The sequence below is a fragment of the Accipiter gentilis genome, chromosome 30 (genome assembly GCF_929443795.1).
Source record: "Accipiter gentilis chromosome 30, bAccGen1.1, whole genome shotgun sequence".
In the NCBI taxonomy this organism is placed as follows: Eukaryota; Metazoa; Chordata; class Aves; order Accipitriformes; family Accipitridae; genus Astur; species Astur gentilis.
The window spans coordinates 20,079,822-20,103,861 of record NC_064909.1 but is presented as its reverse complement, the minus strand read 5'-3'; the positions used below and the strand labels follow the sequence as shown (position 1 = coordinate 20,103,861).

The 24,040-nt window shown below is 38.5% G+C and overlaps 1 protein-coding gene across 3 annotated transcripts; it reads right to left on the bottom strand.

The window, feature by feature from the left end:
- On the bottom strand, window positions 1-23,803 carry DZANK1 (double zinc ribbon and ankyrin repeat domains 1). 3 transcript variants are annotated; one of them, XM_049833887.1, is made up of 21 exons: window positions 23,680-23,788; window positions 22,884-23,037; window positions 21,385-21,502; window positions 20,910-21,006; window positions 20,022-20,146; window positions 19,373-19,458; window positions 18,561-18,678; window positions 17,464-17,577; window positions 15,108-15,200; window positions 13,058-13,180; window positions 11,856-12,020; window positions 10,991-11,219; window positions 9,058-9,090; window positions 7,515-7,618; window positions 5,305-5,379; window positions 4,271-4,367; window positions 2,984-3,072; window positions 1,682-1,762; window positions 971-1,098; window positions 465-539; window positions 1-210 (listed from the first exon to the last, which is right to left on the bottom strand). In XM_049833887.1, the coding sequence occupies exons 1-21, from the start codon at window positions 23,786-23,788 to the stop codon at window positions 45-47; spliced, it is 2,379 nt and encodes a 792-aa protein (XP_049689844.1). In that variant the 3' UTR covers window positions 1-44. The 3 variants fall into 3 exon arrangements, with proteins under 3 accessions (XP_049689844.1, XP_049689846.1, XP_049689845.1); XM_049833889.1 differs by lacking the exon at window positions 9,058-9,090 and having other exon boundaries at window positions 23,680-23,803; XM_049833888.1 differs by lacking the exon at window positions 15,108-15,200.
- Between the last annotated feature and the right edge of the window lie 237 nt (window positions 23,804-24,040).

Genomic DNA, 24,040 nt, shown 5'->3' with positions numbered 1-24,040 from the left:
CTCAAAGAACCTCCAGCTCCATCTTGGGGAAAAGGCGGTTGTAATCACACACTGACGAGACCAATGTTCCTGGGTTTCGTAAGTTTGTCCAGTGGTCCCTGTCCAAGCTCACTTGCAAACAATGAAATAACTTCATTATTTCCAGCTGTAACAGCCAAATCATATGCCGATTGCCCTTTTGCATTCTTCTTTTTTATGCTTGCATTGCAGCTGTAAATAAAGAACAGATTGTTTTAAGCTACTTAAATTCATTCCAAGTTACTGGAATAAGTGAAGTGGCTTGTAGGTAAATGATGCAGAGTAACTTCAGGATTTCTGGATGCCTCTTTCTGCAGGGACACAACTGTGAGAAAAGAGCGCTGACCCTTGGGCAGGCCCTGGCCCTTCACTATTGTCAACTAGGTCTGTGCAAGAAGACTGTGGGTAGCCTGCAGCTGAGCTAGAGGCCCAGCTATGGTACCTACCGTAACAGGACTCGGATGCACCCCTCTCCCTCCAATCCGAGCAGAACTGCCTCATGGAGAGCGGTGTTGTTGTGCCTGCAAAGGAGGAATGAGCAATGTACTTATTACCTAAGGAAACTGTCCTGGTACATGGAGAAGTGGTCTAGCGAATTAAACTAAGGAAGATGACACTAGGAGTCGCGGTGACTTTTTGCTGGTAGGCTTTAGTGTGGTTTATTGAACTAAGCTGAAGTGGATGGGGTAAGGAGTTGAATAGAACAGCAGCTTTCCTGACAGAAATTATGAGAAGTCTTCAAAGTTGGCAACTGAAAGATGGACTGTGAATACTATTATCTTTGCTCAGTTGCAGCTTGGTTGTTTTTTTTTAAATTTGGCTTTGAAAGGAGCTCCTGGACTACAGATTTGTGGAGGAGGGGTGGGAGGTTAATCCTCTCTAAAACTGGAGCACAAGTGCTTTTTTGGTAAAACTTCCAAAGATCCGAGGCAGAGAATCAGTGCTCACTTACAATCCTGACTGCTGGTCAATGTCAGCACCTTTCTGCACAAGAAGGGAGATTGCTTCCGCGTGCTTGTTAAGGACAGCAACTGTGAGAGCAGGTCGGTCCTCATCGCCAATGCAGTTTGGGTCAGCTCCCTAGAATGCACAGGAGAGGGAAGGTGAGCTGTTAAAAGCCATAAAGATTCTCCAGCTTCCAACTTGCTTTAATATTACATCAATTTAAGTTGGCAAATGGACTTTAGGCTCAAGACAGAGAAACGTTCAAATTGTGTGGTATTGTTTCTTCATGTCTTTTCTGAAAATGGTTGTCATCTCCTAGCTCAAAGCCAGAGTAAATGTGTATAACAAGAGCAGTCAAACTAGATCCCACAGTCAGGATGCACCTTACCACACAGCAAAAAGGTAGAGGTTATGCTTGTTTTTGCAATGCAGGGGACTTGACCCTAAACTATAAAATTAATATATTTTTCTTTCTGTGTGGTCTTGACAAACCCAGAGGAGAATGCCTTACACGTCGGCCAAATAGAAATTTGGGGAGAACGTATATAAATGTGAAATAGGCTGTTTCTTCTCTAAAACGCTCTTTCAATTTGAAGACAGTCAATTGTCTTGCAAGGATGTTGCCTCCTAAGCATAAAGAAGTTGCATACCAGGTGAATATTCATGCAGTAAGTGGTCAAAGATTTGGAAAGGGAAACTTCAGCAAGCAATAACTCACTTCCTGGAGCAATCGTTCTACTAAGGTGATTCTTCCTTTCCCATTTGGACCCAGTTCTTCTAGTAGTTGTCTGGACTCTGGCTGTGGAAACACAGAAAACAGCCAGTAACATTTCACATAGTGAAAATACAAGTAGGTGGGCCATATTTTGCCTTTAAGTAGAGGTGGAAAATGCACACAGTGGCATGAATGCAGTGTAGCTGAGCCTCAGTATTACTAATCCATAACCCTTTGTTGGGAATGTCTTTCTGAATCTGACCAAGTGTTGGATAACCCAGGCTAATACCTCACTATTGAGGTCTTGATTCAGCAAACATATCTGCAAATGATTAGCTTTACATCAACGCAGCTCTCCGGGCTGTACAAAGATCTGCTCACCACAGTAAAATTAAACATGGGTACAAGTTCTTTGCTATAGGATTAAAGTTTGAAGTTTCCAGAACTTGTGGAAGTATTTTATTTTAAAAATGAATATGTTTTGTCTCACAAAAGTTAGTTTACTAAATCTTAAAACAACCAACAAAACCTAAACCCTTTTCCTTTTATTTCTTCCCAGCCTTCCGCCTCCTTCATCTTCCCTTTTGAAAGCCCAATCACTTGACCAAGCATTTTTATCTCTGGAGTCATATCAGAAAGCTCTGTATCCTCTTCCACCTGTTGAGTTGGCTAACTGATCCAAGCTTAGATTAATGTATGTTTCCCTTTTGAAATTTTCCATGCCATTACTGACAGTCCATTTAGTAGGCAGTGCTTCCAGGATATTTGGCCTCTAGTGGAAGTAAAGCCTTGCTTCTTGCATTAAACTGGCCCTCAGCTGTGCTGGCATCTCAGCTTGATGGGGAAACTGAGTTGACCTAAAAGCTTGTTGCGTAGATCATCATCTCCTGTCTAGTTTACAGTAGTTCTAGCACAGCCAAGGGTATGTGCTGTGGAGTCAAACTGAGTAGTAGGGTCAAGGGAAGACGATAATGTCTCCATCTGATGTTGCTTCTGAGAAAAACCTGTAACAAAATCAAGTCTGCAATAGTCTTTAGGCCTAATGCTGTATCAGTAAAACAGAATGGGTCTGAAAATCAGAGCAACAATCTAATTAAGCTCTTAGTAGGAACAAAGTGTAGTTATTTCCAGTTCTGTAATAAATGTCATTTACCAATGTTCAGGTTTTATATGAAGTTGGACTTTTGTCCCCTTCCCCTGCCCCCAGTCAGCATTAAAAGTGTTCTATTTTTATCCTTGGATGCCCTCCTTCATGTTAGTGCTGCTCTATAGGTAGTTTTTCCTGTACTGGCAGAAGATACGTACAGGGAGCTTATCTTCTTTTTCTGTAAGTGTTCTTGACTTTGTTCTCTTTATTTTGCCTCTTGAATGGAAAAGATTATGATCATCTTTGCCTACCAGAAAGGGAAACAAGTGTTAATTCAAAGCAAAGTCAGTATCCTAGCAAGAACTTGGGGGAGAGATCTGGAAACAATTTATCCACAAAAATATTTTATTTTGTGTTGAAATGAAAGCAATATTTATCAGTTTTCTACAAGAGAAAGTGATGAAATATTTGTTGCAGATCAGACTGGTTTTAACAAAAGGTTTACACTCAGGCAGTCTCAAAAACTTGTTATTTTGAAATGAAGATTCAATGAAATGTGGAGTTTGGGGCGTTTGTGTCTTTTTTTAACTAGCTGCAGCTATTCAACAAGCTTGACTCGGATTCATGAATTGTTTTGACCAAAACCCTTACACTTTTTCAAAGCTGTTTGGCTCCCAAATGCTTAAGAACAGGACTAGAAGACCTTGAGTAGATATGTATGTCCATTATTTTTAAGAGACATAATCTACCAATGTGCAGGAGGGTTGATAAGGAAATTACACAGCATGTGGGGACCCTTTGAGCTGATGCTACAAGACTGCCTGGAATGACAGTCACATTTGATGCTTCAGAAAACCAGCTCCTAGTGCCGTGGCTGCCTCTTGACATGTCTCAGACTGGAAAACAAAGTGGATGAAACTTATACGTGAATTGAAGTATGTCGAAGGACACTACAAGAGTTTCTGAATTCTAATGCTGACTTTACAACTAAAACCTAAGTCCAATATGAGATGCCTAAAATGCTGAGCTGTTACTGACACCAATGGAAGATGCAATTTAAGTACCTCTGAAAACCAGGTGTAGAATTAATGTATTTCATCATTTCTTACCTTTGCTAAATGTGCCCAAGCTGAAGTCCCTGGCACAGTTCAAAAGTAGAGATAATATTGACATTTATGGCTCCTATTGTGAAAGAATATGCAAAGCATCTAAAGATTTATCACAATAATACAAACACTGCTATGAGCTGTGGCTGCAGTTTACTGACCTCTCCAGCTGTCCTCTAGGGACGAAGCATTCCCATGAGTTTTTGACAGTCTGTACATTGCTTAAATCACAACTCAGCTACATTTTGAGACTTAAAGATCAACTTAAGTAGGTGCAGAATGTGCCAATATATTAGTTTGCCTGTCTAGGTGTCTAACCTTCCAAGCACTACTTCCGTATTCTTGACTACTATGTTTATGATCTATTGTAAAGATGGCGGGGGGGTGTGGAAATCTCACCAAAAATAGTCTGACTGCCATCCTGTCCATGTCTGACTTCTGTTACAGTATTCAGGTAATGACTGCTGAACTTCACCGGTTTATTAGTATGAATATCCTGTAGAATCATCAAATGGAGGCAGTTAGTAAGATTATCATGTAATGCTGTTATAATCTTAGTAACACAAAACAGTGGTGTTGCATTAAAAAAAAATAGGCTTTTAATATCAGTCTCAAATTAGCCCAAGATAAATTATTATATGTAATCAAACTCTGTTTTGAGGGAAAATAATGTAGCATTTTTTTTCTCAACCTTGTGTTAGGTATTTGTTTTGATTTAGAAAACCAAAAAAGTGACATGATCTCACTTATCTGGATGAGAATCTTCATTTCATTGAAAGTGTTTCTACCACTTGAGAGATCTGATTAACTCCTCATTTGCAAAATGATGTGACATACCTTTTCAGGCACCACATGGCAAGGTAAGCTTGTTAAGATTGTACACAAGAGATACAGTCGGAATTTTGGATGTCTGAAATGGTAGATTTTCATCTTTGAAAAGCTGGCAATGAATACGTGGGTGGTTTTTGGAACATGGTAATTCTGGATGTAGGGATTTCAGGTGTTTGGATACAGTTAACAGGAGCTCTGGCAAACGTTATCTCCAAACTACTGAAAATTACTAAGCTTGTTTCTTAAGAGCACAATTTGCAGACTGAAGAAAACGAGGATCTAAGATGAAGAGCTAAGGGGTGCTAGAATCATCAAACAACATCAGCTGAAAGAAGAATGTTAATATTAATAGCAAACTAATGAAATGCAAGATGATAGCAACATAATGATGAAGTCTGGCTTAATCAGATAAAGATACCTGTTCAGCCAGCTCCAACAGAAAAAGAAAAAGATTCCTTTCTCTGAAGTGATGAGTTAACACCCTCTGAACAAAAGAATTTCTTGTTTAGACCTGAATTTAAAATATATCAGCGTTACACTGACTGGTCTAGTGACAGCTTTAGACCAGCTGCCTAACAATGGGCCTCATCCCCCAAACTGACCTTGTTAACAGCAAGAGCATAATTCAATGTAATAGTGACTTCATAGTCATCCTCACAGATGCTGGCAGAATTAATCTAGAGGGAAAGAGCAGCTGTTAGTGTCTCTTACAAAAAGTAAACAGAAATAGTTTTAGGAATAATTCTGGCTGATTATGTTTATTACGGAGCCAATACACAGAATCACACACCTGGCCTTTGCCTACTTGTGACATTGTAGCAACACTTCTCGTCTAACTGAGAAAGGGGCAGGTGGTATTTTGAATAACTGGAAATATCAGAATGACTGAAATGCCAAATGAATCCAAAAGATGTAGTAATGTTACGTTTCACGAAAGTTCAGTCATTCTCCACCCAGATTTTGCAAGTGCATGAAAGGCCGTGTTGTTCTTAGGACTCCTTACTCCTGGAGAACTGGTTGCTGCTTTAGTTGTACCAGTCTGTAGAAGCACAGTGTGTAGTAAAACGTGGGCAATTTTCTATATCAATCATTGAGACAGTACTGCTGGCAAGAACGACTGTTGAAGTTACACAAAAATGAGTGCATAGGGGATTACAAAGAAGTGGAATGAAGCTGACAAGGTTATATTGCAGCAGGCTGAGAATTTTGAGATAAGATTGATTATATTTCTAATCCACATGAAAACTGAAAAAGCAGCATTAAACCCAGATAGTTGGCATCTACTTTGAATCACTTCTGTTACTTTTGGGGCCAGTGGTTTCAAGACAATGGGATGACAAAAGGCCAAGAAGCAGCAGGAATAGCCTTCTCTAGGCAATTTAATGTTTTTCAGGCATATCCTTTTGAATTCTCCAGCAAAGGAAACAAGTTGCAGTGGACCTATACCTCAGCTCCACCAAGCAGATATCTCTTATATTTATACTTGTATTACAGCTTCTGAACGTATTGGTGGACCCAATAGGTCTCAGTGGGTATAGCATTCAGATGCAAAGTATCCGATGGAGGGTCATACCTCCCAAAAGTGTAATCTGCCAAATGACAATTAGCTTTCTGACCCCCAGTATTCACACACTTTTCTGTAGTTGTTTCTATGTGCTAAAATTGTTTTTGTTTTTTTTGGTTTTTTTTGACTGGTGCATCAAATCAGTCAGGACAGGGTAAGAAATAGTGAGCCTGAACTGTAACAAGGGAAACTTAGGTCAGACACTGGGAAAAAGCTTACCAGTAGCTATTCCAGCTCAGGGAGTTCCTAACCCTACTTCTGCCTGCATCCCACTTCCAGCTGCTTGCTGCCAACCTACTTTTGTACTAGCACTGATGCCCTATTTTTTTCCCTCCAGAGCTATTTTTAGCCTGGGTCAGTAACTGATCCAGTCCACAGGACATTGCCACAAGCAGTTGTGCTGGCAGCACCTAGGAAGCAGTGTGAGGGGATGCAACTCCTTAACCCAGCAGGGGTGCCAGAGAAAGCAATACAGTACTGCAGCTGAACAGTAAGGGTAATTGAGGGCAGAAATGGACTGCCTGGGGCAATTGTGAAATCTCCATTGTTGGTGAGTTTGAAAAGCTTCAAGACGAACATCTGTCAGGAACAGTTTACTTCCCTCAGGACAGGGACCAAATGATCTCTCAGTCATACCAGCCCTATCTTCTAAGACTCTTTAGGAAGAACCTCCAGTTTCCACCTTCTTGCTATCACCCATTTAATCATTTTAATGCAGTTTGGTGAAATCCTGAAGACTACATCTCCAGTAAGAAAAGCAATACCCTGTTCCTGTAATACTGGTATAGTTTACACTAGAAGTAGACTATATAGTCAAAAGAGAATTGCTGCTATCTGCTGGTATCATCCAACCCTGAGCAAAGGCAAGCATATAATCTAAATCCCATTGCTAGCAGGGCTTATTTAACTGACCAACTAAATAGATCTCAGTGATGTCTTCTTTTTCTTGATTGTCTGCTGTGGGATACTATAAAAGCAGCTGGGCAAGGGCTTTCTCACTTCTATCACTTCTCTTATAGCTGTGAGGTGAGAGAAGAATAGAAACTGCCACAGGAAAGAAAGCAGAAAAAAATCTTCAGTAAAAGACTGAGCAAAAAAATGGAACAACAAAACAAGACAAATTACACAAAGAGACAGGTCAAGGTCTAAAGAAAAGGGAGGCATTTATTTTTCCAGTGTTTATCTAGCAGCCACAATAATCTTTTCATGACACTCCATAGAAGACATTACTCACAAGCTCCTTCCTACCTTTCCCATTTGAGGTTCTCCGATCAGTGCTCTGAATTCAAGGTTGTTCTGAGCATAGCTTCTAAGGTGAGCACAGACATGATCCAACTGTTTTCTCCAGTAACCTGATCAGAGAGAGTTAAGCAGGAGAAAAATCCCTAAAATTGTCATTAACATTTCTTCTACTCATGTGATGGATGATTTAAAAGATAGCATGTTTTCACCAAGACAAAAAAGAATTTGAATTTTTCTTTAGAAAATTAATCTGATCAAGAAAATGAGAAGCAAGTTATACCCTAAAAAAAAGGTAAAATACTGTCTAATCCATAGGTTATAATTCATTCCTAGGCACCTCAATTCACAACAAAACCGTGTCTTGGAATCGTCCTTGGGAATCAAAACTGGCCCTGTGTGAAGGAGAATCTCACACTATTCCAGATCAAAAAAAAAAAAAGTTCTATATTACAACTAAGCAATTGTGCATTATTCAACTGATTTTTAGTTGATTTGAGATCACTGACAGGTAAGCCAAATCTGAAAACTGCAGACAGAGTAACTCAACCTATACAGCATTCTGGTCTGTGTAAATTACTCCCCAAATAAATGCCTTACAATTATATATGGGAGAGCATATTAAAAGCTTGAGCATTCCTGCTCTTTTGCCTGTCAGGATCTCTGGGACAGAGTCAGCATTCCTTAATGTTGGTACAGGGCATGAAACATGAGGGACTGAATGTGCCTGGATTAAAAACTCGTCTTAAGTTTTTGCAGCTCCTGTCCAAGTATTTCCGAAGCAACATTCCTTTTTCATCAGAGAAAGAAACAAAAGGACTTATTCTTAAGTGATTGTTATCAGGATCTGGCTAATTTTATTTTTGAGCATACTTATGGAAAGTACAGAGTATGATTTATTTTGTTGTAGATAAATAGTGTAGGCTTGGTATCCTCATTTAACTTACACAGTGAAGTTGCTCTGACCTTATCCTTCCCTTCATGTTAAGTGAAGCTCAGAACAGTAAAAAAAAGCCGAGTCAGAAGAGAAGTGCTGCTGTCTGACTTTTACAAGAGAAGGCAAGTGCACAAGGATTTTTGTGCTTGGAGGACACTTCCAAGATCTAACTGGCAGAAACTATGACAAACTAAAACAGCAAAACAGCAAGTCTGATTTGTCAGGCACCTTTAAAGGAATATAAAAAGAAGGATCCACAGAGCAATATAAATTGTTCCCTGCCATGGTCTCACATGCAAAAACTAATACAAGTTGAAAATAGTAATTAAAAAACCTAAGCTAAACTACTATTTGGTGAGTGATCCCTCCAGGGAAGTCAGTAGAATTTGCAATAAGCTGGTTCATAACTAGCCTAGGTACCCAGATTTTATTTTAAAAAATCCAGATGGCCAGGAACAAATTCCTGCAAGTTTGGCATTTTATTACATCTAAAAGGATTTTTGACAGCACTGATGGAATACTTTAATGCATGCTGTCAATAGCTAATTACACCTATATCACACTGATTTACTGCTTGTTATAGTATAAAATGGGAGGCTTCTTTGTAAAGTTTACCTGGTAAATGTCTTGGCTCCTGTTCAAAACAGACTGGAAGTACAGCAAAAAATGAAATACAGTACATAAGAGGATTAGTGTTTTGGTACTGCTGTTATTTCCCCATGTCCTAACTTTTTTTTTTAATCTTCACAAAAGAAAAAAGGTTAGTTAATGGCTGATAGGATCAAGAAATAAAAAAAATCCACCTTATTTAATCACTTGTATTTAAAAACTTTAATATCAAATGTCTGATACTATTTGAATTGAAGAAATAATGGACATTTGGCATTTATAAACAAGATTTTCCTTGGGTGATAGCATATAGTCCTGTTGATACATGTAGTTTCAAGCCATATATACAGCTCAGCATCAAGCAAAGGGAACAGTGTGAAAGACCTGACTGTAACAGACATTTATTGATTTATAGAATGAAATATGTTCCTCAGTCCTTGGCAGGGTCTAAAGGAGAATACATTACACAGTACAACTTCGACAAAGTTACTTCTGCTAAATGGATAAAAATTAACATAGTTCAAAAGCAGTACAGAATTTCTTCCCAACCTTTCCCAATGAAAGGAGTTCTCACTCACAAGTCAAGAGCAGTACTTCTGTTAGAGATATATGAATGTTCAGTGTTACTTTTTTTTTTTCTCTCAGCACTATTATGGGCCAATCCTTTATTACCTCTGACTAAATTAAGCTCCCTAACATGTTGAGTCAAGTGTTGTATTTCCTACGGTGATGTCTAAGAGAACATGCAACATTTCAGAGGAAGGGTGTAAGAAAACAGATTTCCCTAGTGATAATTTGAAATATAAGAGTGCATCATCTGGATATTTATACACAGAGTCAAACAGGAATTTCTAACATTCATTAGCAACTTTTTCTACCCAATAGATAAATAATTCTGGTAACAGCCTGAGGAGTTGACCCTCTGATTGTAGAAAAGAGCTAGAGATGGGAAAATGGATCAAAAAAAGTAACTGCTCCTCCAAACCATGGTTTGATGCTGTAGTGATTTAAAATTAATTTATTCTCTGGACTGCACAGCTGGACTGCCCTGTGAGATTAAAGACAATTTTGCAAATTGGGCCATTTATTAGGTCCCTAATTAATAAAAGTTTTCCCAGGATAGTAAAACTAAAATCTCTAAAAATTGCAAATTTTTTAATGACAGCAAACAGTCAAGTGATTCCACAAAGAACTAACTGACCAAACCAGGGACTGTGAGACAAAGTTGTCTGCAGTACTGACACAGTAGTGTGTGCATGGACAGTCTCTTCAAAGAGTGATGTAGATGTACTGATACCCTTGGGGGCTGGAAGATGGGGCCTACAAGAACTCTCAAGGTTTCTACCAACCCTATTTTTTGTAATCCTGTTACGAATCCCTTTCTCTAGTTTAGTTTCCTTTGCTTCCAAAACTTCTATAATTTATTCCACAACAGCACCCCAAACAAGTTCTTCACATCGACAAGCCTCATCATATTTTTCAAGAGCTATGATCCCCTGTGTCTCAGAGGTTTTTTTAATGATACTCCCAGCAGACATTATCGCAGTTCTAACTGAACTTCATATTGTTGGGGGTGAGGAGGGTGCTGGGAGGTGGGATTGTCGTTCAGTGGTTTCCAATTCAAATATAGGACACCCGGCCCTGATCTTGTAGGGTCTGAGGAAATCAAAGTACTAGCACATTACTAAGGCTGCACAGGGGTCAGTAACCAAAATTTTGATATTGCTGATAGGCTTTCTTTTAGCTATTATTGATGGAGATCAGTGATTGAATTCTAAGGCACTGCATTTACAAGTGACTGGCAGGAAGACAGACTTGTAAACACATAGATCAGTGTCCTACTGATGGCACATTCCATAGACTATAATCTTTTCAAGAAAAAGCAAGGTCTTACATTGAAGCTTTGATTAGAAAAAAAAAAATCAAAACTCCTTCTAACCTTTTCCAGGACTAATGGCTGTCAGGAGAGGCTTATGATCACTCATCTTTTCCAGCTTCTCTTTTTGTGAAATCAGCTCAAGCTGCTTCTTTTCCAACAGTTTGCTAGATGGGTAAAAAAGTCCAACGGTTTGGGTTCCTTTATCTTCTCTTTCTTTTATTTCTGCCCTTGATTTGGGCAAGGAAATAGGAAGAGGCTGCCAGGCAACTTGAGCTTGAAATTGTTTAGCCTGTGGGGGATGGAGGGGAAGGAAAAGTATAAGTAATATAATTAGATGTAATTAAATGGCTTACAAGCAGAAATTAACTAGAACAGTACACAAAATTGTATAGGAATGAAAAAGCTAGGAAGAAGAATCATTAACAATTCTTGATTTTAATTACCAGTCTGTAACAATGATGCAACTTATCACAAATATTCAAGCAAAAGCAAAACTCTTCACGGTTGCCAGCAGAATGACATGTATGCTTCTGTAGGACAAAAACTGGCTTTACTAAGTATCATGGTCTTTCTTAAAACAGTTTAAAAACACTGTTATATATGCATGAAAGAATACTTTGTATCAGCAGGACACAAATAATTCACAAGTAATAAGATAAAAGTACTTAGAGCTAAAACTTTTGAAAAGGTGATTGTTTCTCACTTTGCTATTTAGAATAAGGCTGGATTAAGGCCTTGGCTAAGTCTACTTTTCAGCAGAAAGCAGTTCTCAGAATAAAAATATCCTCGGTTTTGCCCTCAGCAAGCTCACAGACCACAACGTTGTCTCAAAGAGGAAATGAATGGAGTTGTGCAGATCTATACCTGCAGTGGACTAGCCTTTTAGCTGTGTTCAAACCTGGCTTTGTAATATTGTGTGTCTTACCTCAGAAAACCCCAGCGAGTCCCCGGCATCCTTGAGACTGCCATTCCAAGAATCCACCCTTGATGGGGGCTCTATGTAAACACCGCAGGACCCACAGAAGCGAGCGTATGGATGGTTGCTTTTACCACACTTGAAACAAGTAAAGTAGGATGGAGGAGGTCCAGGCTGGAAAGGTCAATGAAACACTTGTCACTACAGACACATATGACGCATGGTTCAGGAATGATAAAAGCAGTGGCATGAATTAAAAGGAAGTAGCACTACCTAAAGCTATTAGATTAGAAACACTAATCAGGATACCAGACTGTTAACATACTGGCAGATGAAAGACAGTAAATCTTCAGATATCTCAGCACTATGCTATGGAGGCAAACATTTTTTCAGACAGATCTAGCATTATGGTATGTTATCTTTTTAACATCTACTTTCAAAAATACTTATTTTCTTTGGCAAAGCCCTGTAATTACTAGTCTGGTGCTCTGATACTGAATATGACTGCAATCCTTTCCAGTTCAATTCTACCACCACCACCAGCACCCCACCCCGAGTCCCCTGGTACAATACAGGGCCAATGGTTATGTATGCATATAGGGGAGTGTTTCAAATTTTATGTAGACTCAGCTCACAGAAAAAATAATATTCTCCTTGAGTGTGATCTTAGATTGAAACATTATACCTATAAAAATATGTGCCAGGGAAATGGTTTACATTGATTGTACCATGCAAAAGCTCTACTGAGCAGCAGTGAAGTATTTGTCTTTACTGAACTTAATGAGGCCTTCAGCCAAAAAAATTACATACATCATCTCATCTCTGTTAATTGCCTGTATAGGTGATCATAACCCAAAGTAGATACGGGAAAACTTGCATTAGGTTAGCCTATACTTTAACCTGTGATGGATAAGTTACTTTGGCAGAGTACACGGCTATTGCGTCCCAACTGATGCAATGAGCTGGTGCTCATTGACCCATGGTAATTTGTTTCAATCTTTAAACCCTTAAGTCACTGACTGATGTGGGGTCAGGATGTCATCTAAGCCTTTCATTTTTCTTTACAGAATCCTATGTGCTCTAAGCTAGTATTTTGATAATAATAAGCTGTGTACTAACTGACAAGAGCTTTGCAAAGAGAAGTTTGAAATTACTGCAGATCACAGATGAGTAAAAACAGATTCGTCAACACAAACACCGAGAGCACGTGCCTTGGCTCCACACCAGTCACAGAAATGTGCATCACATTGGTTAACACGATTGCATTTTGAGCACGAAACTGTCTTCCTTTGCTGGCTGTGGTAAGGTGGGGGGGTGTCTCCTCCAAACATGGGCTAATAAAAGAAAACAAGCATGAGGGAGAAAATACCTCTTATAAAGAAAAGTTCACAAGCCAAATAAGGGGAAAGAGGAAAGCAAGCTACTTTCATAACATAAAGTAATATTCAGTCTAAAAGAATTATTTCAACTTAGAATAAGCAACAGAATGACTTGTTTATAACCTGTAATTTTTTCATTACAAATCACAGTAAAATATGGTATGAATTAATTTTTAACTATTTTTAGCAGAACTGAGCGCAAAAAAATAAATTTCCTTATCAATCGTGTCCTTTTACACTCGGTATTTATTAATATGTCCCCATGTATAAGTACACTTGAAGTTAAGAGGAAGGTAAACTTGTATTTTCAAATCCAAACCACAACAGCTATTTTTCTTTGTACCTTTCTTGTAGTAGTATGGCAGGGAAAGTGTGTTCAGACAATGAGTTTTCTCTCAGTTTGATGTTTGCTACATAAATTTTTTTTGCACTCTTTTACCTCATACAAGTTATATATTACCTAGCTTTCCTACTACAATTAACTTATATGGTATGCAAAAGAAAACAGATTTTCTAGCTGAAACATCTAGAGGTTGATTACAGATCCTAGTTAGGACAAATAGGTCTTAAAATATTTTGTTAGGTTTTTGCCTCAGGGCTTATGCAGTTTATTTTCTCTGCATTAGGAATATGGATAAGGAACAGAACCCAAGGAAAATTATTTTGATTACAGACACCAAAATGGCAAGTGAGCAAACACGAAATAGCCCTATTTTCATGTGTGGCCTGCGTTGCAATTTGAATGATGTAACTTGGGGGTTTGTTTGGAAGATAAAATTTACAAGAGCACAAGCCTAAACATGTTCTAAATCTTAATTACTTAATAACCATTAATAGTAATATCAACATTATTACTAATTATTAATTATTCAGGAATGACTATTGTCATCACTAATTAACCACTATTATTAGTAAAATTTCTGATTACTATTAATAATAATTCAATAAGAATTTAACTTTCTCTCTTAGCTACTACAGGTCTCACCATTCCAGTCATATGCCTAACTAGACACGCAGCTACATATTAATATCTACATACAGTGAAGCAGTTAAACATATGTTTATCTTAGGTAAATACAGATACCTACTGAAATTCACTTTGAAATGACACCTCAGTGGCTATACAAGAGACCTTTGCCTCTAGCTACTGACAGTTTTAGAATTCAGGATGTTGCCAATATAATCAGAAGATTTTAACTTGCAAATCATTATTCTTCTCTCATTTCTGTATTTATCACAATCTAGAGAAGTGAAATATACCATAAGGTTTTCATACAAGACTTTTGCCTTCAGAAGTGAAAGTAAAATTCTTCTAAGGAACCAAATGAGCAAACTAAATGGGGCATTGAAACCAACAGCAATTTTAGGGGGAATATTTATTGTTGCTTTTCTCACCTCTGTGCAGAGTCACAGCCAAATACAAGCATAGTAGCTGTATGCACATAGGGGAAGCAGCAAATGGAGACAAGAAAAATAATGTAAAAGCATATTTTATTTTCACAAAATAATTGAAAATCAACAATAATGATCTTCCTGATGTATATGCTCAAGTTTTCTATTGCAATTGAAAATAATCTGAACACAAACAAGACTCCCTTGGAGCCAAGACTACTCATTTTCTAAGAGCCTCCTGAGCTTTCACAATGGCATTTGCAATGCTGACCTCCACAGGAGAAACTTGAAGGTATATGATACACTTATGTTTCGCTGGACTTTTGTGATGGAGCATCTGTGGGAGTACTGGGCTTGAATATGCCATAGGGGAGGGATTCTCTGCCTTTGTAACATAGGCACACAGGGATAGGACTTCAGTTTTCCAAAGAAAAAGAATGTTATTCTTTGATTTGATTAACTCTAGTACAATTGATGCAAGAAGCCTTACCGTCTGTATTTCAGGCAGTTTGCTTTCACAAGTCACACAGTGTTTATGGTGAAGAGGATTTCCTGTGCCACACACCTGACAAATTACTTTACCCTTTTAAACAGAGAAAGAATATATTTTACATGGTATTTGAAAACCGTGAACAACAATAAGAAGAAGAGGACTTCATCTTAGAAAGTGCTGTGGTTATTCAGCCCTGCAGATAGAAGAGATCCTTCAAGTCTGTGCTGTGGGCTTCAGACATTAGTTAGATGACCATATTGCCTGGTCATCACAAATCTACATATCTTGGTGACATTTTTTTAAAAACTATGGTACAGTTCCATCAGGAGATCCAACATCAATACATCCAGATCTTTTTACGTACTAGTGTCAGTTTGCTTAGTCACTACACTCACACAAAACAGATAGTCCAGTTTTTGCAAGGAAAATTATTAATAATAATAATATACCATGAGGGTGCCCTAAAAGATCTTAGCACGGTCACTATCAACAAGTGAGTTTCTACCAGGGCTAAGAATAATGAGTCTGATATTTTGACTGTTGGGACCAATTAGTTCAGGTTTGTTTTTGCACCTACATGAAGGTTGTCATAAAACATTAAATTTGGGCCAATGTCTATAATCTATTTTGACATCAAGCTGATAACTGCCTCAGATTATGAATCGCTTTTGTTATCTGATAGTCTTCAGTCAATAGGTTCCTTTCAGCATCCTTCTCTTTCCAAAAACGTTCCCTTGCAATTATTACAGAACCACAGGATGGTTCTCTCTAGTATGTCCATGTCTCTTTTGTACGGGGGAGCCCAGAACTGGACACTGTACTCCAGATACAGCCTCACTAGCGCTGAGTAGAGGGGAAGGATCACCTCCCTTCACCAGCTGGCACACTTCCTAAATGCAGCCCAGGATATCATTAGACTTTTTCAAGCAGATCCCTGAAAAGGCCAAAGTCTGCTCTCCTGAAGTCTGGGGCCATGATCTTGTTTTTTGCCCTTGTTCTTTCCTCTCAGGGTCCTGAACTCCACCATGTCACGGCCATTGCAGCCAAGGCTGTCTTTGACCTTCATATCCCCAAGAAGCCCTTCCTTCTCTGTAAGTATGAGACCCAGCAGAGCACCCTTCCTCACTGGCTCCTCTATCACTTGTATCAAGCAGTTGTCATCAATGCTTTCCAGGAACCTCTGGATTGCTTATGCTCTGCTGTGTTGTTCCTCCAGCAGATATCAGGGTGCCTAAAGTCCCCCATGAGGACCAGGACCTGCAAATGTAAGCTCAATTCTAGCTGTCTGTAGAAGACCTCATCCACTGGTTCTTCCTGTTCAGGTGGTCTACAGCAGACACCCACTACAATGTCACCCATACAGTCATGCGAGTCATCTCTCCACGTCTCTGTGGTCGCATCAGGATCATAGCCCTGCAACTGCACGCAGATCTCTAATTCCATACTGCTTGCATTAGTGTAAAGGCACTTCAGAGAGGCACCCCAGCATGCTGATTTCACAGAAAGCATCTGGGGGGGTGCCTTATGGGCACTTCCTTGCTTAAATGCAATTGAGGTGACCTCACTTAAGCCCTGTTTTGTTGATTAAGTATTCCCTTTTGTCCACCTCATTCAAGACCCTTTGCTTGTCAGCCCTGTCCATCACTCTCTCACAGGGCTGCTGGTAACCCTCCCTTCCCCTGTTGTTTCTCATTTAAAACCCTTCTTCCTAGCCCAACTCTCCTGCTGACAGACACCTTTGCCCTGTAAGCAACCACTTGGGGACATGCAGCATCAGTCCTCTCCTCCTCACACCCGTTCCTCTGACCAGGGAGACTGAGGAAGGACCCTACCTGGGTTCCCATACCCCTGGATAGGGAGTATATTTTAGGGCAAATTTTGTCTAGTTAAGACCACTGGCACTTTTGGATCAGCGACTAAGACTGCACTCCAATGTTGTGGGCATATACCTACCCACTGCCCTAGTCCTGCCAGCCCATCTGTGCTAAGCACTCACAATCAAATGAGGTACACAGTGTAATGAGGACACATTTAATAAACTCCAAATGCTTAGCAATACTAAGGCCATAAATCACAGAATCATAGACTATCTCTCTACTGAACACAAGTGCATCCATTCCTGTCATTCACACTGCTACATCATGTGCTTTTCAGCCTGCCTTCCAGATCTTATGTGGTTTACCTTCAATGATTATTTCTATTCAAGGTGTTTTTAATCCTACTAACCCTTAAAGCTGCCATAATGTAATTACATAAACCCAAGTTGGATCAAAATATTTGTAATGAAGTCATCTGTTAGAAAAATACATGCCAGGAGGTAAATTGCTATTTTGTTGTATTTACTCTCAATTACCTTTATGCAGATGTTGGTTTGGGGCTGCAGCTGTGGAGCTATTGGCGACTCACATACAATGCAAGTGGGTGTATTCATTGGCACAAGATGTCTGCATTCAAGACATGGTGCCATCTGAAGAAAAAGCCACATCACAGCATGTTAAGGACCATAATGAGATTATTAAGATTATAATGAGGTTTTCCATATTTTCCTGATTAGAGTCTATATCAGCAGCAAAGTCACTGGAAACACAGCAACTGACAGCAACAGATGCTGATCTTGATCCTTAAAGATCAAAGGCTATTGAGAAAATATGAAGACAACTGGGAAAAAAATGCTTTACTGACTACTAAAAATATGCCAGAAAGGTACTAAGTTAATTTTCAGTAAATTTAAAACGCTACTATAAAATGTGTGTGGGTGGTTCAAATTCTCCTAATTATGACCCTAATCAAAAGCGGTGCTGAATACTCTCAGTCATCACTTGAAACTACAGCATTGCCCCAGACAGGACAACTTTCTGATGATACAGGAAAAAAAAATACACCATTGACTTGTTAGATCAAGTTCCTGTCTCTTGGGAAGAGCTTAGAGAAGATAGTTACAGTTACAGTTGCTACAGAAACTCAGTGCTCTTACATATGCCCATACATGGCACTGTTTAAGGTTGCAGGCATATTAGATGGACCTTCTACAGCTATGACATAGGCACTAGTTACTAACTAACTAGTTACTAACTAGTTACTACTAGTTAGCACTGGAGTAAGATGCATATGCAGGTTCTGAAGATGCAGTGGTGGTTGTTGCAGGATGAGGAGGACTCTGAATTTGGTGATGTTTCCTGGCACAAGTGAATAAAACACAATTTACTTTTTCATTGTTATCCTTATTAAAATACATGGCACTTGAAGCAATCTATGGTTAATTTTGCCCATCATTTAAGAATTACATTGGGTCCACTGCTAAAAGTATTGAACAAAATAAAACAATCAGAACAGAGCTTCCCAAATGAAAGTGTGACTAAATAATGGTTTTGCCAGCATTGAACGTGTGATTTGCTTAGGAAGATGGTTTCTCCAAAGAGGATTTGTTCATTGTTATGACGTTTTGCTGACCTGTGCTCCTTCAGGGGGTGGGAAGCGATGTACTGGCACAGGTGGGATAGGAGATCCACATTCCTGACAAAAGTGAGCCAAGGGGTCAGACAGGCGAGGTGCAAAACAGTATGCACATCTGAAAATAAGAGCAAACTGGCTGAGCTTGTTTTCGTATTGTACTGCTGCATAATAATGATTAATCTGGAACCCGTTGTGACAGGACTTAGGCCATTGATTTCTCAGTTGTGGTTTCCAAGCTATGGTGGCCCACCGGACCATGCCCCAGCATCCATGATATGAGGTTCTGGACTCTAAACAGCTTTGCAAGGTAGAAAGCTCTCTGGCTACTATGGGGTTTCATACTTTCTTCCTCATCATGTGAGGCAAACAAGTCTCCTGACACACCATCTGTATCAGGCCTCACTGCTGCAACACGGGGAACCACTGATATAGATCACATAACCCTTTCAATAGTGATAAGCACTAATGTTCTGTGAGACTACTCCAGTGTGCAGTTTTCACCTACAGCAGCGAGGGCTGTAGTCTAATTTGAAAAGACAGCTTTTCCTCTGATCCTACAGGTGTTAGAATTTTATTTTTTTTTAAGATGGTAAGATAGTTGATAACTGTGTATGGTGAGATATAAATAAACCTATATGTAAGAGAAAGAATTTTCAAAGCCCTACCTAGATCACATTCTTGTTATGAGCCAGTGTCTGTCTTTGCTTTTCTCATTTTTACAGAGCCCCACAGTATTACCAACTTGGTTGCAAAAGGCAATTGCTTGTTACTTTCCAAGGGCAAATATGTTAAGAGGAGAAGTCACTTACTTGAGGAAGTCTGTTTCCCTCTGGATCCTTGCCACCTGTGTGCTTGCTAAGCTTTTCCGGCTAGTCACTGCAGAAGAACTAGCAAACTGAAATAAATGTAATTCTTTAGCCTTAGTAAGTGAATATTTGCAAAATGCATGTAAGAGTAGCAAAATCAGCTAAAGACATTATTTGAGAAAAACTGCACTGAAATGCATCGCTGCAAGGAATATCTACTACACTTGATTCCCCTATAAATTGCATTAAGGACCTATAGTGTCTTCCAATAAAAACAAATCAATGTCTTGCTATTTACTTCCAAGACAGCCTTACTGAATATTAAGTTTTAAATATCAACTTGCCAACCTATAGCAATAAGTATTTGCTAATTGCAGATTCAGTAATGTATTGGAAGAGAATTAGTAGGAATGCAGGCATCGTTAATTTGCTTTGCCTGGTTTTGTCCTTACTGATAACTGTATTGCTTTGGGCATTCCTATTCCAGTGTGTCATTACCAGTAAATATAAATGAGTACTGTATAATACAGCCAAAGGCATTAATTTCTGAGAGATTATATGCGAATGATCACAAATCTTCATATCTGTATTTTTTTAGAGCTCAGTTCTGATGACGGCCTTTTACAGTTTTCCTCAACACCCCTTTGCTTACCTGTAACGACTCTATTGGTGGGGCTGAGATGGATTCTTCTCTGTACTCTGTTGTTTCCAAATGACTGGCAAGGAGCTGTGGTCCTTGCAGGGACCTGCGAGTAGTCTTTCTTTCTGTTGCTGAGCCTAAAATTACAATCCTGTGATTCCACTGTCATTCACTTCATGCAGTTAACATATATCTTCACATGAATATTATTTGCTCTTGCTTTAAATTCCAATAGCTAAGCATATCTAAAAATGTGTTTGACATCCAGATTTTCGGTTCAAATAAACTGCATGGAATTACAGGAAATCAAACTACCAGAAACCTCATTCCTCTCTGAAAGAACTTACTTTTGTATTTTTCTCTATTTATGGTTTTCTTCCTTCCCCCATGCTCAGAAAAACCCCAGCTCCTAAGAGTAAGTTAATGAGTAAACATTAATACAATTCCCTGCTTTTAAACAGTCTCATTGCCGTTACCATGGAATAACAGGCTTTATCTATAGAGAAAATCTGGGTCAAGCTTTCATTTCTGCTTTGTGTATTTATTTTGGAATCTTACTGCAAGCAAACATCAGTAAAGAACTCCGTAAAGGATTTGCAGTCCCATCAATTTAACAGCATTATCTGGCACAAAGGGAAATATAGACTAGGCCTTGTCATGTTGCTGAGAAATTAATGACATTTTAGTATGTTTTTAAGAGGTAATGTGAAATGTATGGAAGGTAATTTTTGTTCTCTATTTGCAGTGTTGAGCAATTAAAATTGGAATTCCCAGAGGATGTTCTGTCTTCTGAGATGGCTTTAAAATTACCCCTATTTTACCAATGATATAAGGGGAAAACTTTACTCTATTTTCAACTAAGACAGAAGTCTATTTCAGTTTTATGAAGTTATACTATACCATGAAAATCTTGGGGTGCTTCACTCCAGGCAGGCTTGATTTCCACATTCACTCCATTCTTCTTTGGGTTTGTAGTAAACATTCCAGCTTCCCTCTCCTAAAAAGTAATTCCATTTGAATTCTAAATGAAATTTTGGTTTTGCTCTGATCCTCTCTTGCTATAGTTATTTGTTATTTTTAAAAAATACATGATTAAGGTATTTATTTTTGATAAAAGCATTTGAAAAGCTTACATTATAAATATATTTTAAAAATATTTGACCTGAATTGGTGACAAAAGACCAGTGAAAAAAAGAAAAAAATAATGTGCCCCCTTAAAATTTTAAGATTACAAAAAGGACCAAGGCAGCAAAGATGGGAAAACAGAGAAAATAAAATATATTAAAAGTATAGGCAGTCAAGGTTTAATTTCTAAGTAATATAATACATACAACATTTTATATTCACACAAGGGGTTACCATTGCTAAAACTTACCTGTGTGGCGATATATTTTAGGAAATTCTTGTCATCATCTTCAAGAGAGAAGAGGATGTTTGGTTGCTTGTACTCTACCAGAAACACCTTTGTTACAACTGTACTCTCCCTGCAGTCCCTGAAAATCAATGTTCACAAAGCTATGTACGTGCCACAAACCCATGTGCAGCAACAAGAAAATCACTGATGAACATGCCTCATTTGCTGGAACATCTCTATCAAGCTTCTAAGCCATTATTTCAGTTGATAAGTATAATCCTGGGTAATACTCTCAGGAACTACTGCTTTGTTTTGTTCTGTTTTTTTTTTTTAAGTTTAAAATGTGCATGATAAGAAGTTACCAATAAAATATACAGATAGTTTAACCCCTCAACATCTTTTATGTGTAAAACTCTTCATGCTCCTGTGTCTGCTTTCTGGGGTTAACTAGTGTTTGCCAGAGTTACAGAAAATAAAGAGAGCAAGACTTTTCTTCTATTCATAATATCATATTCATTTTCCTAGTCAAACAGCATGTAGCATGCTATCTATTTGATAAAACAACGGTCATTCTCTACTATTTATTAGATTACAGCAGTAACATTGAAATTGCTGTAAATGCCCAAACCATGCATTTAGGATTTATTGTCATTCCAGAGCATCTATTTAGCACACCTGAAAATGTCTTGATAAAAACATACTGGAAACAAGTGTTAATCTAGGTAGTGATATCAGAAAATACATATAGGTCTAGGTTTGCAAGTCCCTGCATAGGGAATATTAATGTTGTTAGATTCCAGTGCAGACACAAGCAAAGGCTACCTGCAGGTGCTAATAGCAGGGAACAGCAAGCACAAATCCCTGGCTGGAGTGAAAGTTTCTGCTCCCTTGCATAAGGGAAAAGATAATGCAACAGATTACAGACAGAGAATTTATGCGTCCTCTCTCTGTCTCTAGGCATGAAGTTTGGAGAAAGTTGGTGGCTGTGCAGCAAAATCCAGCTTTCTTTCTATGTATTGTATTTTTACTTTACCCTTGCACATACAACGTTGTTACTTAAGCTGTGAGGTTTAGCATTTGGTCGTCCTTTGGGAGAAACTAAGCAAATTCCTGGGAAGATCAACTTCTGTAAATCTGCTGAATCACTGGATGACCCCAGAAAACACCATACTGGTTCCTCTGGCATTTCTAATGATCACACTCAAAAGGATGAGCTCTAAGTATAGGATATTTTACTAGTTTCTCACCCACAGCCTCTACGCATCATTGGCCTACTCCCACAGCCCAGGACATGAACATCTGAGAGATAATCCAACTGCACAAACACTTAATGGATAAAAAGCTTTAAGAGAAAGTGAAGTCAATGCAACCAATGCAGATCACTTAGATTGCAAACTGACTGGGGAAAGGGGTGTCTCTCATTTGCGAGGTATGGAGTGCTTTAAACAACACGGCTCCAAGCCGTGACTGGGATATCTGTCCCTTGCCAAAATAAAACTGAAATAAAACAGGATACTTACTTTGTAACTGCCAGTGCCTTGACCATTATCTTCCCAACTGGTAATACAATAGGACCCTTATACTTAAAAGTGTTTTGTTCTCCATAGCGAGGTTTCCTAATGACTTCTGGTTTACTTCCATCTAAAGTGTAATAAATAGAGACTTCGGGTGTATCTGAAAGACACAGAGAAAGTAATTAGCCAAACTGTATTCAACCTGTGAAAAACAAGCTCTATGCTTCAAAGTACTCACTACTGTGCTTGATTTTTCTCACATTAACAAAATAAAGCAGTTCCATAAATGACTGAATGTTTGGGACCAAAATGGTTTCTGCCATGAAAAATTACTCAACAAATGCAACTTCATTATAAGCAATATTTTTCTTCATAAAGTAGCTGTAAACATTGCAACAGCTTGTCCATTCTAATGACAGAAAAGATATTTTCTCCCACAATGAAAGCCGACATTTCAAAAATTGTAAGGAAAACCTTTGGGATAAGCCTGGCATATGATACTTTCAAGCACTGTTTTTGCAGTCAAAGCGAAATGCAACAGCTTAAGAGCTTGATCTTAGAAGCAATTAAGACTGCTAACATACATGAAATAACTCGTATGTCAGTATTATTGTTTGAATGCATAAAATTAAGTGTACGTGTATTTGGCATATCAAAACACATTGGTCAATTTTGTAAGTTCCTTAAGGAAGTGGGCACTCATAAAAATCATAATTAAATGCAAACAAAAGTATAGAGGCTAAAAGTTTCAAATGAACACATAGGAAAAGGTTTTACATAGAGTCAAAGTTCTTATTCATACCTGATTTAATTTCTATGAGAGTATTTGTGTCTATTTCATGTTTAGCCTTCCCTGGAAGAGGGGTTCGAAGTGGTATGACCTGAGGAACTGAGACAGAGCCAGCTGTCATCTTTTCACTAGTGATCTTTAAAAAAGAAAAGCAAAAAGGCAGACAATAATTTTTCTAAACAGAAGAATGCATTGAGAAATATGGTCTTTTAATGTGATTCCATGTCTTCATTTGTTTCTCTTAAAAGAGGGAACACTGGATTCTTTAAACTGTTAGTTCTCAATATTTGCATGATTTTCACATTGAAAAGGAACAAGATTCTAACAACCATCACAATTCTGACTTACTCTTCTGTTTCAGAACTGTAAACAA